At 39.7% G+C, this 19,822-nt stretch overlaps 1 protein-coding gene across 5 annotated transcripts in view; it reads left to right on the forward strand.

Annotated features, from left to right (window-relative positions):
* HAPLN1 (hyaluronan and proteoglycan link protein 1) overlaps nucleotides 1-19,822 on the forward strand; it is a 77,281-nt gene that overhangs the window by 34,361 nt on the left and 23,098 nt on the right. For 2 of the 5 annotated variants that reach the window (XM_045998794.1, XM_045998797.1), the window contains exons 1-2: nucleotides 7,824-8,019; nucleotides 8,637-8,762. In XM_045998794.1, coding sequence (XP_045854750.1) covers nucleotides 8,663-8,762 — 100 coding nt within the window. In that variant the 5' untranslated portion in view covers nucleotides 7,824-8,019; nucleotides 8,637-8,662. Of the gene's footprint in view, nucleotides 1-7,823; nucleotides 8,020-8,552; nucleotides 8,763-19,822 lie in introns of those variants that run through there. The other 3 variants (XM_045998795.1, XM_045998798.1, XM_045998796.1) reach the window with 2 other exon arrangements.

Below are 19,822 nucleotides of genomic sequence, written 5' to 3' on the forward strand. Positions count from 1 at the left end.
CTGTCATCATCAAAATGTATTTATTGTTGATACATTAACAACATATTTATCGACTTCCCCTACTGACAACTATCTCGTTAAGAAATACCCTGTTAATTGTAACACCCTGTTAATTGTAGAAGCCAAGTTCCTGCCCAACCCTGAAAACATAGAATTCTCATGTAACTGAAAAGCTTTTTGAGTAGATGGTGAGAAGCCTTGCAGGTAGTGTCTAGACAGAGCTGGCAGAAATACACCAAACTACTGGAGTGAATTCTACTATGCTCGAGAACTTTGAACATATCTTCTCGTCCACCTATTGTACCAGTGTTTGTCTCCAACATATTGTGAATTATCCACTAGAGTTAGCACGAGAATACTGGAATATACTGAGAGCAAGTCTGTGATATCCTGAATGACCAGAGAGGAGAGTCTTACTGACCGCCCAGGCAAATGCACAGGGAAGGGACATTTTTAGTATGTAATGTCAGAATGTAATATCTGCGTACACCCGCCCTCCCACCTGCATGATGTGGCTACACGCAAAAGTCACTAAGAACACACAATGACAAGAAAGCCCTCTTTTACTAGAATTACAACTTATATTCTTCCCTAATGTAAGGGCCTGTTTAGCCAAAGCAGCTCCATCCTGACCCTGCCCTCCCCCTCGCCCCTTTCAGGGAACTTTCTTAAAAACAAGTCCCGGAAACCAGTCCCAGGTAACAAAGCCCAAAATCAAGAGTGGGTCAGGCCAGGTGGAGGTATTCAATCAGTGGGGGTGCATACTGTCTCCTAGCTACCAAGGAGTATGGGCCCCGCCCTTTGGGTGCCCTTTGGGTGCCAATTCTGACCAAGGTGATATGCTAGTTCAAATATCTGCTATAGGGTAAATTGTAATTCAATTGGTCACTTATGTGTGACCTAGCAGGACTGTGCAGCTTTCTCTGTGTGTTACAATCTCATTCGCCACCTGTGTGTGGCCAGGCCCAACCACATGGCCTTTGCCCTTAAAAGCTTGTCTGTAAAGAAGAGAGAAATCCCCTCTTTGCAAGAGATGGCCCTGGCTGGTCAGTTTGATTCTCGATGCTCAGCGTGAAATAAAGCTTTGCTTGACTTTCACTTTGTATCAGTCTCGCTCCTTTGACCATGGACCCAACACTTCCTGTCATAGGAGTGAGTTTTGACAACTACCTGTCCGGTATTATTATCCCCTTTTAAGAGATTCCTGGCTGAAGAGGACACACCACACAATTAGAGAGGCCTAGTTTACTCTGCTTACTGTTTTCATAGTAAAATGAGTCAACTAAGATGGAAAACAAGTATATCATACTATCTTTCTTATACCTAGAAATGCATCCCCCACCTCAGCGTGAGCTGGGATAGAGAGCACAGTTCTAAGTGAAGGTATTGCAAACAAATAAATTTTGAGTGACATGTTCACAACTTCTAAGCACCACTTTAAGGTTAGGATTTTAGACAGTTTGCAACCTAGAAGGGTCAGAATCCTGCTGTATGTACTCCATTCATATATTCATCCAGCAATGCCAGACTGTTCCTTGGAAACAAGGAACTGCTTCCCCCGCACACCCCAGGTATTCAACACAAGTTTGCAGAATTGAACACTATATGGAACACCAAACACAAGTCGCACTTTTATTCATGTACACCTTTTTTCAATTTGTTTTGGAAAACTTAGAAACTAAACCACTGCACAATCCTTTCATAAAACTGGTTTGGGGGAATTCTAACTCTCATCTCAGGAATTATTTAAAGCAGGTGCGGTTGGGTTAATGAACAAATGCACTGTAATTAAATGAAGGGATGCTGAGTTTCTCCCTAATTCCATCAATATTCTCTGAGAGGGAGAAAAAGAAAGAGCTGGCAAAGGATAACCAGTCAAAAACAGTAAGTGAATTGAATTGCTATTTCAACAAGCATTACTGAATATTATCCCTTTAAAATCCATGAATTTATTTGCCTAGAAGGACAGTCCTAAAATGCAATATGAGTAGAATAGAGGGTCTGAACACTTTGGTAAGAAAAAAATCACATAATAACAATAGTAACTAATGAACTAATGAGTATGAGACATTGACATTTGCCATTGAATATTCCAATTGGTAGCTAAAAACACATGACCCAAAAGCAGCCGAATGACTTCTGTCAGGATCACACAACTAAAAAAAAAAAACGGAGCCAGGACTGGAATGAAATTCTCTCTTTCCTCCCTTACACAAACACCTTATCTCCCCATCTGCCTGGGAGAGCTCCAATGCCCATGCTACTGGTTATCCATCTAGCTAGAAATAGTTCTCTTGTTCTTTCTCCACCCTGGTTTAGATGATCAATCATATGATTTTGTCAGATATCAACTAATGTGATAAATATTATAAAACATAGGAAGAAGAGAAAAGTGGAGAGAAAAATGGAGAGGTTGGGTAAGATTCTTATGCAATGAATGGAGAAACGGTGAGAAGCAAGAAAAGAGAAAATGATGGAAAATTCAGAGGGAAAATGGAAAGAAAGTAGGTGATTCCAAAATACAGAAGAAGAAAAGAAAAAGAAATAACTCATAAATTTTAAGATGCAGATTATTCTGAGAGTCATGAGGATCCTAGAAAACGAAAGACTGACCACGACCAGATTAGAAAGGGCCTATGAATGGCTGTCTCATGCAGGGCATCATAAATGCTCTTCAACTTCTTCAGTAGCTCGCGATTTCATAGAACAATGAGAGATAACAGGGGGAAATGCTATGTTCACTGAAGTTTGCATACACTCACTCCCTGAGGGGAGTCCTATCACTGAACAAAGATTTTTTTTTTTTTTTTTTTTAGTAATGGCTTCTCTCTGGAGCGTTGGGTATATTCCAGGCAGTTCTGCATTACCCCATCGTGTGCAATCAGTGCTGGGGCTTAGGTAAAGAACCAATTGTCCCTCCACGCCCTGAACAACTCAAATGCATCTTTAGTCTGAATTCTTTAGCTATCCTTTGGGCCAGAGGTGTGACCTCCAGATTGACTGGAGACTCAAAGCAGAAAACAAAGCCAACAATAGCAGAGCCCCTGAGGAGCCAGCACAAGGCCATCACTTAAATTTAAAAAAATTGCTAAACATGAAAAAAATATACAGTCTGAGCAGCCTATATTTTTTTAATTCCATCAAATAAAGGCCATTCTAGCTGTAAAAAAGGTAAAAAAAAAAAAAAGTTACTTTACAAAAGCCCCCAATTTTTTAATGAATTAATGTAACCTAGTGAAGAAGTGCGCTTCAGCAGTCCCTTCTCTTCTTTCTTTTGCGTTTTTGGTTTCATTGCACCTCACCACTGACCAATTTTTAAGAAACATTGATCATGAACCCTCTTCCACCTCTAACTGGATCAGACTTAAAAGCTACCAAGGAGGAAAAGATTGTCTATTTCAAAGTAATTCTGTGAACTGAGATTCTTATTCAATCTTGAGCAACCTCTGCATTGATTCTTATAATTTTTAAACTACATTTCAAGTGCTGAGTCGAAACATGGTTTCGTTTCGTTCATTATGTCCTCAGTGGAGAAAAAAGTAGCTCTCACCATCCTACATATAATAATAGGGGTAACTCTTGAAACAGTGTTACACTCTCCTCAGTCTTGGCTGCTTTAGTCCTTACAGCTGTTTCTCTCCCAGGCCCAGATTTCCATTCATTCTTCCTCTTGGCCCAGGGAGGTCCTGGGTTCTGGGCACACAGTGAGGAAAGCATTGACACTTTGAGCTCAAACATGTCTCGAGCGGCGCTGTAAGTGCTACCCCTTATAACCCAGGGAGAGAGGCATGAGGGACAGCATTCTGACTTGCATGAACTGTAAGAGATATGACAGAACCAGCTAGGACAGCCGAAGGAGTTCCTCAGGGCACATGGGACACCCCATGAATGGTGCTGGGGAGCGCACGCTCTGGGGTCAGACTGCCCAGATCCCCAGGACCTTGCTTTATGCTTGGAATGCCACCATACTATTTCCAGAATTATAAAATGTGTATAATAACATACTTCTTCGGGGCACCTGGGTGGCTCGGTCAGCTGGGTGTCTCCTTCAGCTCCAGTCATGACCCCGGGGTCCAGGGATGGAGTCCCACATCTGGTTCCCTGCTCAGTGGGGAGTCTGCTTCTCCCTCTGCCCCTCCCCCTGCTCGTGCTCTCCCCCCTCAAATAAATAAATAAAATCTTTTAAAAAATAATATATTTCTTGGGGCACCTGGGTGGCTCAGTGGGTTAATGCCTCTGCCTTCAGCTCAGGTCATGATCTCAGGGTCCTGGGATCGAGCCCCGCATCGGGCTCTCTGCTCAGCAAGAAGCCTGCTTCCCCGCCCCCCCCCCCCCCCCCCGCCTTCCTCTCAGTCTACTTGAGATCTGTCTGTCAAATAAATAAATAAAATCTTAAAAAAAATAGCATACTTCTTCAACTGGGTTGTTTTGAGAAATGGTAATTAAATGGCTGAAGCTCCTAGGGCAGTGCCTAGCCATGTAGAAGCTGTTCAGGAAATATGTGGCATAGCTCTCACGGCACAGGAAACAGCACGTGTGCCTTTTGCTCGGCTTAGTTCCCCGCTAGCTAAGACAGTAATATTATTATTGTTATTTTTTAGTTGAAGTATAGTTGGCAGACAACGTTACATTAGTTTCAGGTGTACAATATTATGATCTGACAAGTCTACACATTACCTTGTGCTCACAAGCGTCGCCACCGTCCTAACACTAATTGTAACACAGTAGGCGTTTAAGGAATAGCAATTGGCCACTTTGCCATTAGACTGTTGGCATGAGCATATCTTTGTTTCTATCAAACCATTAGACTTCCATGTTGGCCCCAGTATCTTGCTTCTGAGTAGTGGTTTCATTATCACCAAAGCAGAAATGTAATATTACAGTCCTACCATAGGTCTCTCACCAAGAACATGGCCATTTCCCTGTGAACTGCTCACGACCCTGGCTGTGGCCTCAGGCGGCAAGGCTCGGGAGGCTGGCAGAAGGGACCACCTGCGTGTGAGCTGTAGTTCAACTGAGTACTAGTTCAAGGCTGGTAGTAACTGGTAGTATGAAAGTCCCCCAAATTCCCCAGATTTTTACTCGTATCAAAAACTAAAAAATTTTTACCTAATGTAGATGGATACACAAAGAAAACACTGTTACAAAATGCAAATAAACAGGACTCCATTCATTCGCTCCCATGACCACCCGCAAAGCCTGAGGCATCCCTCACTGAGGCCCAGCACGCAGACCACGGGCACAGCCCTTGTCCTCGAACCTCCATCCAGGTGCAGTACCTCGGTTGTCCTGCTGTTTGCTTAAACAATGAAGATCGTGTCCCCACGGTTTGTTTGTCTAGTTTTACCTCTTTTGGTAAGACAGTCACTCCACTGCCAGGGTAGCAAAGATAACTCCCACTCTCTCCTATCATGGTGCCTGAGCGCCAGGCAGGGTGCTAGGAAGCGCAAACCGACATGCGTTTCTATTCTAATCACAAATCACTGAAGGTGTGCAATATGCTTTTTTTTTTTTTTAAGATTTTATTTATTTATTTGATAGAGAGAGATCACAAGTAGGCAGAGAGGCAGGCAGAGAGGGGGGAATCAGGCTTCCTGCTGAGCAGAGAGCCCGATGCAGGGCTCAATCCCAGGAACCCGAGCTCATGACCTGGGCCAAAGGCAGAGGCTTTAACCCACTGAGCCGCCCAGGCGTCCCTGCAATATGCTTTTTAAATTGAAGATGATGATGATGGGGTGTGTGTGCCTGTGTGTACATACCTGAGCCACCAAGGCAGTGTTCATGGCACCGATGGTATTACAAGTGAGTAGAAATAAGGCAGGGCACAGTCATGTTAAAGAAAATACCATCTCACTTCTCCCATGTTAAGTCTTGGGGCAAAAAGTGTATATTCACCTATAACACAAGTTGTGGTTTTAAGACCATAGTAGGTTCAAGTTAAAGAGCCTAAATAAACAAGGCAATTAAACAAAGAACACATTAAGCTTCACTTTCAGAAAAGTCAGTGTAACTCCAAGTAGGTGTTGCTTTTGTTTGAAAGCGAATACAAACTTTACTGCTTACTAGATATGTGACCTTCAGCAAGGTAACTGTATCAGGAAATATGGACGTTTTAGTCTCACAGTCTCAAGGATTGCATGAGCGATCATAGGTACCATGCTTAGCATAGCATTGGCAAATCGACTTTCAATTAAAAGGACCCGCTGTTAGAATTATTTAGCACCCCCATACCACCTGGGATATTTGCAATTAAAAACTGAGTCCTTGGACAGTTAATACATTAATTCAATGGGATGAACCTTTGGTGATATCACTTTTAATACTACATATGGCATGGGGGCTCCTGGGTGGCTCAGTGTGATAAAGCCTCTGCCTTCGGCTCAAGTCATGATCTCAGGGTCCTGGGATTGAGCCCCGCATCAGGCTCTCTGCTCAGTGGGGAGCCTGTTTCCCACCACCCCCCGCCCCCGTCTGCCTCTCTTCCTGCTTGTGATCTTTGTCTATCAAATAAATAAAATCTTTAAAAAAAAAAATACTACATATGGTATGGAATTAAAGGAGATACATAAATTTGTGAATAATATATTTTGAGTAAAAGTGAATAAAAATCAGGATGACTGTAGTGGTAGGATGCACAAGTCTAAAAGTGGGCATGTGTGTGTATGGGTGTGTATGTAAATTATGTGTATGTAAATTATGCTGTAAATGACCACACAAATGGTAAAATTAACACAGCAACTTCTCCACCTCTGTTCTTCAGATCCCTTATTTAGAATTTCTCCTTTCTTTAACTGTTGAAATCGTATGCTTTCCTCACACTCTCTTCCACATTTCCCTTTCCTTTGATTCCTGCGACAAGCAGAGAGCGCCATACCCATACCTCTTGCTCTGGTTTGCCCATTGCTTTCTGTTTGTTTATATAATTGCCCCAATTACACCCCAAATTCCAGAAGATCACCTTTATTATGTTTATTCACCCAAAGTGCAGTTCTGGGCTAAAAACTGGTAATATTTACAAGTAATATTTCTATGAACAAACATCTATAGCTTCAAAAAAAAAAAAAAAAATCATCATTTCCCAAAAGTCCTCGAAGGAACAAGCAAGTGAACTTCACAACATAAGATTAGCAACTCAGGTAGAATTTTGAAGGTGACACTCTCGGTTTCCTAGAAAAGTGAGTTTCTTAATTTGCTCATCTACCATGTTCTTTCTGTGACATAAGGAAGAGAAAAAAAGGAGTAAAGCTAACATGAACAACTGAAGCTATAGACATCGCAGCGATGCCAAGTTCTAGTGGGGTGAACGCAGGGAGGTGCCTCTGTCCCCCGAGAGACAGGGGACGCCCGTGACTCGTGTTATCACCGGGCTCCGGAGTCTAGGCTGGCCTGCAAGGACCTCCAGGAACAGACTCAGAGCTCTTTAATAAGTATTCCAGAGAGTCAGGCTTTCCTGGAAAAAACAAATTAGTGTGAGAAGCCAGTACTGTGCAATTTCAGTTTTAAAAATAGCCAAGTGTTGTTAAGGCTGCTATGTGCATGAGAGAAAAAGAAAGCCCTTGTTAATATTTGCCTCAGCTTTCACAGTAAAATAGAGGAACGACCCTGAAATTTTTGCCTGACAAATATGGCCAAGGTCATGGGGTTCCCATCACTTGGAGTCCTTCAGATGACAAAATTTGGGGGGACCATGTCTCCTTTCCTCAAATTGGTCTTGCGACAAAGGACAGCAAACAAGGGCTCTGCCTCTTTGACTCAGGACCGGAGCTGTGCTTTGCTGTCCGGTTCTGATCTTCATCTGCCTCATTTCCCGGGAGGCTGGCAGGGATGTGCCCTGCAGCCAGCCGTGCCTCCGCCGGCTGCAGAGACCCTACCTGGCACTCGAAGTTGGTGCATCAGCATTTTAGGCAGAAATGAATGAAAAATCAATCAGGATGACTGCAGTGGTAGCATGCACAACTCTAACCTAGTCGGTCCCTCATTTTCAACTCTTCACCACCGACCCAAGTCAGGTTTAAGATGGTAAGTGAATCTCGAATAACTGTGCTGCTTTTGCTTCACACCAGGGATTTTGGGGGTTTTTTGGTTTGTTTTTTTTTTTTTTTTGGTCTTTTTTTTTTATTCAGAACCAAGCAAATCTAACCTGCTTAGGAAGCCACGTGTAAAATGAATGAGGATGTCAACTTTCAAGCAAATATTATTTGCCCCAGTTTAAGATTCAGTTCCTAATTACACTGGGGATTACTCCTATATACATATATCAAATGGTTGTTTTGTTAAGTAATACTTCCAATTCAGAGATTTAAATATTTTCAAAGTCCTTCTATATCACTGCCATATCTTTTTGTAACCAACTATAATTCTTCATATCAGAACAATACTGATTTAATTTCTAGATTTAGAATTCTGCAAAGATAGAGTTAAACACGATTTGGACTCTGGCTACATAAGGGAAACTGGAATTGTTCAAAGCTGCAGTCTTCAGCTCCCAAAGACAGCTACAGTAACTTTCTGAACAGATTGGGTTAAATATTTTTACAGACCCATTCTCTGATGATAAGGCGGTAATAAGAAGTGCAGTGCAACACTCCAAAGGGTTCCAAATCTCACAAGCCTCTTTGTATGTGATGTTCTCACAGTGAAGAAGATTCCCTGGGTTATAAAGATGAAGAGGCTACTTCTTCTGGTGCTGATTTCAATCTGCTGGGCTGATCATCATTCAGACAACTACACTCTAGATCATGACAGAGTGATTCACATCCAAGGTAAGAAAACACACGTTCTCTTATGAAAGTCAAATTAATTGCAAGTTCCTTGGAGTTGGGATGCTTGGTTTGTGCTTCTGAATTTTAGTTTTGCAGCATTGACTTTTTCTTTTCCTTTCTGTTAATTGGTGAACACACTCTCCGCGGGCATTTGACTGCCATTGCATTTCAGTAGGGCTAAGAATTGAGGACGATCAAAGTGGAATGGCTTAAGAACATCCAGCTGCAGGGGGTCGATGCCATTGTTCAAGGCTTTTTAGTACCGTGGCTGTCTTCTAAGTAGAATGTAGGGCATAAAGTTTATTTAAATGTAAGCAAGAGCGGGGAGACAGAGGAAGTGAAACTTAGGATGTAAGGTCATTTCTGTGAGAGTCATCATTAAGAAACACAGTGCGAAAATGAAAGTCAGACAAGCTCAGGTTCAGGAGAGTAACTCACCTTGTGACCATCTCTTCTGGTAAAGCTTCCGTTTCCCACGGACCAATATATTGCTCCTGCATATTTCTATCCAGCTCAGCTGAATCCTAAGATTGAGAGCTGTAGCAAGATTGGAGACTGCATGCAGTACAATGCAGCTGTTTCCCCAGTTCCAGCTTCAGATGAGGGACATCCTGCATTAGGAAAGCTGAGAGACTTATGCAATAAGAAGAGAGTTTTAAAGGAGCTGCAGCATCTCTCTTTGCCCTTGGATGCTGAATAATTAAAATAAGAATTATTATAGACCTGAACAGTTTAAACATATGATGATATTAATTTTAGATGAACTCAGTTTGGGGACAAGAGGCATTATAAGTTTGCCAAGAGACATAAAACATGAAGTTATATCTTCAAGGTCAAAAGCATAGTCTCAGAAAACTGCCATCCCCTGTTGGAAAGTATGGTTTGTGAAGGTCAAATGATAGTGTAAGTCTTGCTAGAAGTATTTCCCTGTGTATATTACGACTACACAAATAGGATTCTGAATTTGACAGTGTCTAGCTATTTTAGACATCTCTCTTTCAGTTCTCTTTGCTTCCCACAGCTTTAATGTTTTCCAGTGTTGGACCGTGAAAAGGAATTATATAATCATAAATTTTACTATGCAAGCTGCTGACTCAGCTATTTCTTCAACGTGTATAGTAGAATCAAAGCTGTCTCCCAAAGGCTGTACGGCATTTATACACACAGATTTCTTGAGGAAGGAGAACATCCTTGAACATCTAATCACAGAATTCAATTCAGCCAAAATACTAATACCTCGTCATTAACAGTAGCAGTTTTAAATCCTATGTAAAATAAATTTTGGCTGTGGTTTCAAGTAATTATTAAATTTGTTACATTATTAGCTGTGTACAAAACATTTAGTCCAAATTGCACCCAGAGTACGAAAATATTATTTTTAAAATACTCCTGAGGAGTCTATAAGTCAGACTCAAGTTTTTTTTAGCGAGGAAAACTTTTGTTGCTCCAGCCTTTCCAACCCCATATACTTTGCTGAAATTTAGTGCAAAGGAATTTTTGACCCAAGTGATCAGAATTATCCAGATCATTTGCATACAATACCCATTTTTTTAAAGTGACTGGATACTCCACTTCATTTTAATTGTAAATTCATATTCTTAGAAAGTTACTCACAGCTTTCAAGTAATAAAACTACAAAGCCTATACTTTGTTTGGGGAAGTTAATACTGAAATGTGACTTGAGATATGATCCTAAGTCTGGAATGTATTTTAAAATTGCTCTAAATACCCATCATTGTTATTTTTATTTAATAAAAAGTATTCTTTTTCCTTTATGATTGCACTCAGATTCAACTTTCTTTTTCTTCAGTCCTTCAGAGAAACGCCTCCAAGTGGTCGGCCATAATTTCAGTTGTCTTTTACAGCACAAAAGTTAACCATACAGCACAGTAGATAATCATTGAAGCAGATGACCTTTACTACTTGCAGAAATCCTTTATTATTTTCTCACATTTAAAACTATTATTTTTCAAACTTGGTCCACAAGGAATTTAAGGGAGCTGAAATCCTCCTAAAATTTGATATGAATTTTACAGTCAGAAGATTAAATTAGTAATCTAAATCTCAAATTCCTGAATTGGACTGATAAGCACTATGAGCTTTTCTCAGTGATAGAAAATTGTTCAAAATTCATGTTACTACAGAAACACCTTTTCTATCTCCCATTTTTTCGTTAAATTTCTATTTTTGTACTAAAGTTCGCCAGGCCTAAATAATAGTGGAGGAATAATGCACATCAACCTTGAATTCTCCTTGGCTGCCATGGTAGAGATGTTCAACGCTTTAATACGTTCTTGAGTCTCATGCATAAGAGTCACCTAATTACTTTTCTGAAGGCTTCCTCCCAATTTTGTCATGGAAGCTTCCATAGAGATATAGGCACAAAAAAAACTTACTCTGGGTTAAAAAAAAGAAAAGAAAAGAAAAGAAACGTCAGGTTACCAGGGGGAAAAAAAGCAAGTGTAGGCCCTTGTGCAAAGCATTTCTGGTAAAAAGCATTTTCTTGTGATGAAAATTCTCCCAACTTCCCATGGGGAAAAAACACAGCTTTAAATAAAACTGTATGAGTACCAATTCATTCCCATTATTTTTGTTGTTGTTGTTGTTGTTTAACCAATTTGTTTACACAAGAAAGAAATTTAACTTGTCCATGAAGTCTGCTGAGAATGCGTAGTCAGAATATTCGCTTGTATATCATATACTGTCCTCAATGTAGGGAAGGATAATTTCCTCAGTTACTTCTATCAGACGAGATAGCTTTTGTTAATGTCTTCTCCATAACACTCTCAACTAATGGATTATACTCCTTATTTAATAAGGTGCCTCGGTAAACAACTTATAAATCCTTTGAAACTTGAAGTCATTAAGAAGAATTTTGGGGGCGCCTGGGTGGCTCAGTTGGTTAGGTGTCTGCCTTCAGCTCGGATCGTGATCTCAGGGTCCTGGGATTGAGGCTCGCATTGGGCTCCCTGCTCAGTAGGGAGCCTGCTATCTCTTCTGCTTCTCCCTCTTGCTCTGCCTGCTGCTCTGCCTACTTGTGCTCCCTCTCTACCTCTCTCAAATAGTCTTAAAAAATTTTTTTTTTCTTAAAGAAGAAGAATTTTGTATGGTGTACCAAATCACACAGAAGCACAATTTTTAAAATATTTAGTTGGGTCCAAAAACACTCTGTGTAGACTTTCAATTTCTAGAAGAAGTTCAGAGATGACGAGTATACTTTATAAAATACAAGTCTTAAGACAGCAGAGAAATGTCTTGACCATTTGCCCATTAACCAATGTGAAAAGCAATTATAGTTACACTGAATATTTAAGTGCTTGACCTTACATGGGTCAAGAGTCAGCACTTTCTGCCTCTGGTGTTCAAGAAAGGGTCTTCTAATGGCAAGTTCAAGAATGTTAGACTTACTGCTACTTACTGGTTTTAGACCTTGGACAACTAACTTCAGGTCTCAGTTACCGCATCTAGAAAACTGGGGATGATCACAGATTCCATAGAGCTTTGTGAGAATTAAATTAGATAATACATGGAAAACTGCCTAGTACTGAGCCTGGCACACAATAAGCTTCCAATAGATAAAAGTTATTATTGTCATGGTTATTGCTTCCTAACCATCATAGAAAACTAACTTTTATGGGCTTGGGGAGGATGGGTTAAATGGGTGATGGGGATTAAGGATGGCATTTGCGATGAGCGCTGGGTGTTATGTGGAAATGTTGACTCACTAAATTTCATACCTTAAACTAATGTTGCACTATATTTTAACTAACTAGAATTTAAATAAAAACATGGGAAAATATTAATGAAAATAATGGCAGCAACAAAAAAAAATGACTTTTAAGTATAAAAGGGAGCACAAATACTGGTGGGAAAAGGTCAACCTTTCAAATTCATTTGTTAACAGAACCACTTCATTACCTTAGTTCTAAGGAAGTAAATATTTTCTAAGTTGCCTACTTTGTCCTCTTTAATTTCACAATTTAAGATTTCCCCAGTAGTATTAAATGTCATCTGATCATTTTTACTTTCCTTGTGGGAACTGAAGCTTTCCAAACTTAAGTAATATTTAAGGTGAACACATATAAGCTATTCTAAATTTTTTTAAATAAGAGGAAAACATAATGTATATCTGGAACCCCCACTGGAAGTGGACACTCCCACTCAGTGTGGTTGGCCCCCTCCAACTGGTGTGTGCCTCAAACAACCCTTCTGTTCCAGTGTAACATGTGTTCCTTTGTGCTAACATGCCTCCCTTGCCTCATCACACTGTGAGCTTTGGAGTACCCCAAATATTCAGTACTGCTTGGCACATAGTAGGTGCTTAACATGTTTATTGAAAAATGAATGAGTGTAATGAGATACTTCCAAATGACTACTCTCATGAGAACTTCTGAAATCCTGTGGCATTCACAGCATTTAGCGACACAGGACACACGGTGTGGGCTAGATGAACATTATGTGACTGCTTCTGTTCTGTAGTGGTTGGCATAAGTTAAATCATCATGTATGGGATTTAAGAACTTAAAAGAACAAGCATAGATCATCTAGCTCAATATTCCATCATAGCAATGAAGAAATAAAGATCCACAGCTTTTGCGTTGCTTGTCCCAGGTGGCATGGTTTTGAGGGGAAGTTTTTCTCCGCTAATCTCCTCTCCTTCTTCAAATCTGGGATCATTTCCCACTTTCTTAATGAATTCTACCTGCCAACTACATTCTGCCCCTCTTCTGTCACCCCAGTCTCTCCTTCCGCCTTCCTTTACTTTTCTCTATAACACTGGTTACCTAGTCTACTTATTTTATGTAATTGTATCCATTTCAGCCACCTGTGCCCTTCAGCTCCACAAGGACAGGTAGGGAATCTTGGTCTGATGTATCTCAGTCACCTAAACCATGACCTGGCACATGGTAGGTGATCTATTAACGTTTGTGGAATAAATCTGGGCCCAAATCCAGGGCTTTTCCCATCAAGTCCCAGTCAGTCTTTACAGAGCTCAGAGATGTCTTTCTAGTTCATGGAATGAGGGATGGCAGATGAGGAAGATGATTATGAGTTTGGGAGCAAATTCGGTCATATGCATGGCTCCCAAACTGCACACAGCACCTTACACGCCACGAGAGTGCACCCAGGGCAGGGCGCAGCAATCTGCCTGATGTGTGTGTGAAGCTTTGAAGAGTATTCAGATTACAAATGGCCACTGCAATGCTATCCTGTTCCTTATGTAATATCTGCGGAGTCGGGATCTGGTGGTGCAGAGTGGATCAAGGGGAGGGGGAGTGAATTTAATAATGTATGATCACACACCATCCACAGAGCCAAGATTTCATGCGAAAACTAGATAACTGTTCCTCCAGCTTAATTTCCTCTCTTCCACTTAAAACTCCTCTGGACTCTGAGTCTGTTTTCGAAAGTTAAATTAATTCATTTTTGTATTTCTGAGGCAGGGTAATGCTATCTGCCACAGTTGCAAAATCCACAAATATCAAGTGTATTTTCCAAATTGCATTTAGATAAACATATACACTATTAACAATTAATAATTCTATCTAGAAATATTGGTATAAAATATCAGCTAGCTTAATCATGACATTATAAAAATTAGCAACATCATGAGTATTGGATGACCTTTCTAAAATCCACTAGTTTTTGACAGGACATAAAGCCAAATACGATAATAAGAACCAATTACATTAAACACAGACTTATCATTTGATCAAACTAAGACTGCCACCATATGAATATAATAGGTGAGTCCCCCAATGAAGGAAATGTGTATAAAGGCATACACATACATACATAAAAATACTCATGTACTCCATACATACATATGTACACTTATTTGGGCTGCGTAAGACAATACCATAGACGGGATGGCTTATAAACAACAGAAACTTATTTCTCACAGTTCTGGAGGCTGAGAAGTCTAAATCATAGCAGTGACAGATTTGATGTCTGATGAGAGCTAGCTTCCTGGTTCATAGATGACTGTCTTTTCTTGTGAACTCACAGGATGGGAAAGAACACAGGACCCCTCCTGGGTCTTTTTTTTATAAGGGCATTAATCCCATTCATGAGGGTTCTACCCTCGTGATCTAATTACATACCAAAGGCTCTACCTCTAAAATCCATTACATGGGGATCACTGTTTAACATATGAATTTTGAAGGGATACAAACATTCAGGCTATAGTGAGCCTCTAGTCCATTGGGCACTGGGGGTAGAATGATGAACAAAACACAGGGTCTTTGTCTTCATTCAGTTTTAATCTAGTGAGAGACAGACATTGCTAGAAATATGGAACTACTGCCTATGGTAACTGATGGAAAGTTATGGAATACTACAGACAGAAGACAGCATTATCTGTTATTGATTTTATTCAAACAGAAATACACCCAAAAAAGCAGTTGCTTTGAACTATAGATCTTAGTCAAACATGGCAATCCTTTTCTTTTTTTTTTTTTAAGATTTTATTTTATTTATTTGACAGAGAGAGATCCAAAGTAGATAGAGAGGCAGGCAGAGAGAGAGAGGAAGAAGCATGCTCCCTGCTGAGAAGAGAGCCCCCGATGCTGGACTCAATCCCAGGACCCCGAGATCATGACCTGAGCCGAAGGCAGCGGCTTAACCCACTGAGCCACCCAGGTGCCCGGCAATCCTTTTCTTCAACTACATGGTTGCTACCCATGTATAGTTACATGCATGTATAGTACATGCACACCCATGTATAGTGAAACATATATATGCATACATAGGGGTCATAAATAGAAAAGGCAAGGACTGAAATGACTATAGATTAATATGTAATTTCTATAAATTCCTTCATCCGGGTTCAGAAATATGTATGTTTTCATACCAACCTTATATCTGTAAGCCCTGCCCTAGTCTTCTCAGCATTTGTGTGTCCTTTTGAGAAAATCTGCAGTCACTTAATAAACACTGGCCTCTTTCATACAAAGAATTGGGTTATTCTCTGAGGAAGGACAGACCATCTCCTCAGTGAGCTTGCTGACAAGAGTATTGGGCAAGAAAAAGGTGACAAAAAAGAATAAAATAAGTATTAAACAGAGGAGGAAATATGGAGAAAAGAGTAATTAGCTATTTTTAAAAAAAAACTCTTACTACTTAAAACTTTGTATCCATACTCACTGAACTTTTTATCACATAGTAGATTTAAATCCATAGAATACATCTTAAGAATATTTCTAAACTAATAACACCTAGAATGCTGATTCTATGTTATGCTATAAAGCATATTAAGGCAATACATTTTAGACTGTTTCCAGGTATAAAACCCTACATTTAATAATCTCTTCAGGTAACAACAAATTCACACTACCAGCTATGGCTTTCTCTGAAATGGGCAAATCATGCGGGAAGCCAATAATTATTTGGAAACTTTCCCAAGTATCCAGAAAATCCACTAAATAAAGAAGCCTTTCCCTTTGGTTGCAACTTTGCAAGAACCAATGTTGACTCAGCTAAAGCACTGACTTATAGCTTAATGGCTTAATGTTAAAGTAATTTTAACATGCTGTTTCTCTGGCTTTACTAGAGATCAAGAAAAAATAGATATAGATTTCTTTATTGCTTTGGCTTTTTATTTTAAACATAAAGTGGAAAATTCCTGTTTCAGGAAAGTCTTCTGGCATAGAAAAATCTACCAAAATGCTAAGAAGTTAATATATTCAAGTAAGAGGTTATCAAAGTGATAATACCCAGGGGAGATAAATCTTTGTTATGGAAATATTTTCATTTCAAAATGAAGACATTAAAAGCATAAGAAATCTAAAAGTTCTATGAAATTTCTTCAAACATATTTTGTGTATGTTATACCAATAACCATGTGTGCCCCCCAAATGACTATCAAGTAGTCAATACAAATAGTAGCCATTTTAATCTTGTTTTCATTACACATGTTGTTACTTGACTTCAGCATTTACTCAGTGACTAGTTACCACATGTGTAAGTTCTGGGCAGGATGTTTCCAGCCACTTTTGGATTACTCTGTGAAGTATACTGAACAACTTAAGTTAAACAAGAGTTCTCCCTACCTTTTCCAAATACTGTCCACTCAAAAGGGACAGGGACATTATGGGCTAAAAACCCAGAAAGTCCATAGTCCATCGTGCATGAAATTAAAAAGGCATGTTAGAACCGGGAGCGTTCACTACAGTCAAGTGTGTCAATTAGGTGAAAAAGGTGGGAAAAAAGAGTGTTTTACCTTGTTTCTGAAGGAGATTATAAATTTAAAATAAGAACACCATTGAAAACATATCTTTGAAGTGCGACTCTCACCTCTAGATGATTCTATTTGTAATGGTGCTTGCTTTGCCTCCTTGCTTTGCCTTGTTCCTAGAAAGCACTGGGAATGATGTTTGTGTATTTTGCTCAGAGTTACTGAATGGTAGTGAAGGCACAGGTGAATGAGAGATGGGGCAGTTAAAGTTAGGTAGGTTTCCTTATAAGTTGCAATAGGCATTACATAAATTTCTTATGTTCTTAGATATATGACTATAATTTTTCACCATGGATTTATGATTGTCTGTGGCTAATAATTTTACTAGGAAAAAACAACATTTCATACAAGGGTCTTTGTTTGTTTGTTTGTTTGTTTTTTGCTTTTTTTTTAAGCGTAGAGGGGTAAATGTCAAAATTTGGTTCCCTATTGTAATGTGGGTTATGAGTAATTCTTACTTTCTCTCAAAAGGTGTCACAAAATATGCTGATAGGCTTTAAATCTCCAAAACCTGCACAGGATTACTTTTAATTCTCACTTTGCTTTGTCTTTTATGACACAATCATTAACAAACGGTCTTAAGGCTTAAAGTACTGAAAAGCTGATTAGAGGGTTAGTACTGTACTTCACTGAGATTGTTTTCAGGTAAAAAGAATACTAAAAAATGAATAAAGTAACAGGTTTTTATAGACTGCCCATAACATATTAAGATCAACATCGCTTCAAGACCAGGCTTCTTGAACTTTAGCTCCTGCATAGGTAATTAAATCAGCGAAACAAATGAACTCACAAACAATAAATATAAAGGTTTTTAAGGGAAAAAGTGTTATGAAGGGGCCCCCACAGGGTCATGGGATGAAGCTTTTAGAGGGGAGTCAGAGTCCAGAGGGGTTCTATGAGCTGAGATCTGAATATTAAGCAGGAACGAGTCACATCAAAAGCCAGCGACAGAGCTCACCAGGTGAGTGAGTAACAAAAATTCTCTGAAAGGGCAGTTAACACGGCGCTTTCAAGCTGGAAAGAAGCTGGGGGGATGCAGGCTCACTGTGAAGAGAGTAGGGTTTTAGATGAGGTGGACAGAATAAGCAGGAGTGAGGCCATAGTACTTTATATTTGGTCTAGAGTACAAAGTTCAAATTTTATTCTAAAAACATTGAAAAATGGTTAAAGATTTTGAGCAAGAGTGATGTAATATGACTTACAAATACAAAAGACCCATGAGTACTGGATTATGGTGTTTCAAGAAGAAAGGTGAGATCCTTAGGGGGTTCTTGGGGGGGGTAGCTTAGGTGAGAAAGCATAGTGGTATGGACACTAGGTGCTAGGACGCTAGCAGTGGAGATGGGTGGTAGAGAGAGAGAGAGAGATCAACCAATTAGGGGGAAAAGGAAAAAGAAGGTAAAGACGGCAACAATTGCTGGTAGACTGGATATAGAGATTAAGGGAAAAGAGTATATCAAACACACCTTTTAGATTGTGCCTTGAACAAACAAATGGATGATGAGGCATAAATAAATTGAGGAAGATGGCAGAAAGGACCGGTGTGGGCAGGGGAAGAGGGACTCAAGTTGTCCCTTCGGCATCCAGTATATGCCCAGCAGGTAGATGGATTTACTCATTTGGTACTCAGGGAAAAGTACACTGCTAGAAAGTTTTGGAATCATCAGTACATAGTGCTATTTTTAGCCACGGGCCTGCTGAGAACATCTGGAGAAGGGGGAAATGCAGGTAGAGATGAGGAGCTAGCCTCGTCTGGGCTTTGGAGATGCTCAGCACCAACAGGTAAGGTGAAAAGAGGATGCACAGGTCACATATTTATTTTTGTTTTCTCATGTAATTTTTAAAAAATCTAAATTAATTGCAAGCATTTAAAAATAAGAGACATTTGCATGAAAATCCACATTTCTGGCATCTGTTGAAAAGTCCAAAGACCTGCTATTTTTCAACCGGCCTTCGCATTGGACATCATCAGCAGGAACCAGTACCCTGCTCCCCTTCAGAATGGAGCATGTGTACACAGCAATGGTATGGTCCACTCCACTCCCTGGTGTTCTCAGCACCACGGTGCTACCATCAGTTCCCTCAGCCCTGCCCACCTGGGTATTTGCATTCGACTTAGCTTTCATTTGTTTCGGCCCTCATTACTTGACACGTTATAGGTTATCAATTTGATTGTTCATTTAGAAGCAAAAGATTCCTTTTGCCTCCAGGATTGACTCTGTGATAGTATTATCTTGAGGTCTTGCATACTAAGTGAAGACATTAACCATACCAGTGTATAAAACCAACAATGTCTTTTCTGCAAATTATGGATAACTGGACCTTACATCTCACCACAAAGTGGAAGTGGTCTGAGCAGAGTCAAGTAGATTTGAGCTCTAGCCCTTTACCACATAAAGACACATTTCCAGTAATTAAAGAGTGTGTGGTTAATTACAGCCAAATGAAGAAGAATGACTCACACTAATGTTTTGGTTTCCCCATACCCTTTGAAAGAAACTTGTATTACAAGTAAAATCTTAGAAAGTGTGTTTATATTAAGAATGCCATTGACCATATTAGTGAAATATTTAAATGTTATTTTTCATTTTTTCCTTAATCTATCATGTGACAACCCAATTTCGTTTTTTAGTCTAAAATTATAGGAATTAATGACGATTTTTGTGCATAAGTCTTTGATATCATAGATAAACTTAAACTCTGAAAAGTATTAACCAGAGCAGATAACCCTAAGATGACAACAATATTAAGATTGCCTCTCTTTCTGGGGCAAGTTGTATTGGACTTAGCAATGGCAATAATATTAATCAGTGAATATTTACAT

The sequence above is a fragment of the Meles meles genome, chromosome 3 (assembly GCF_922984935.1).
Source record: "Meles meles chromosome 3, mMelMel3.1 paternal haplotype, whole genome shotgun sequence".
NCBI classification, from domain to species: domain Eukaryota; kingdom Metazoa; phylum Chordata; class Mammalia; order Carnivora; family Mustelidae; genus Meles; species Meles meles.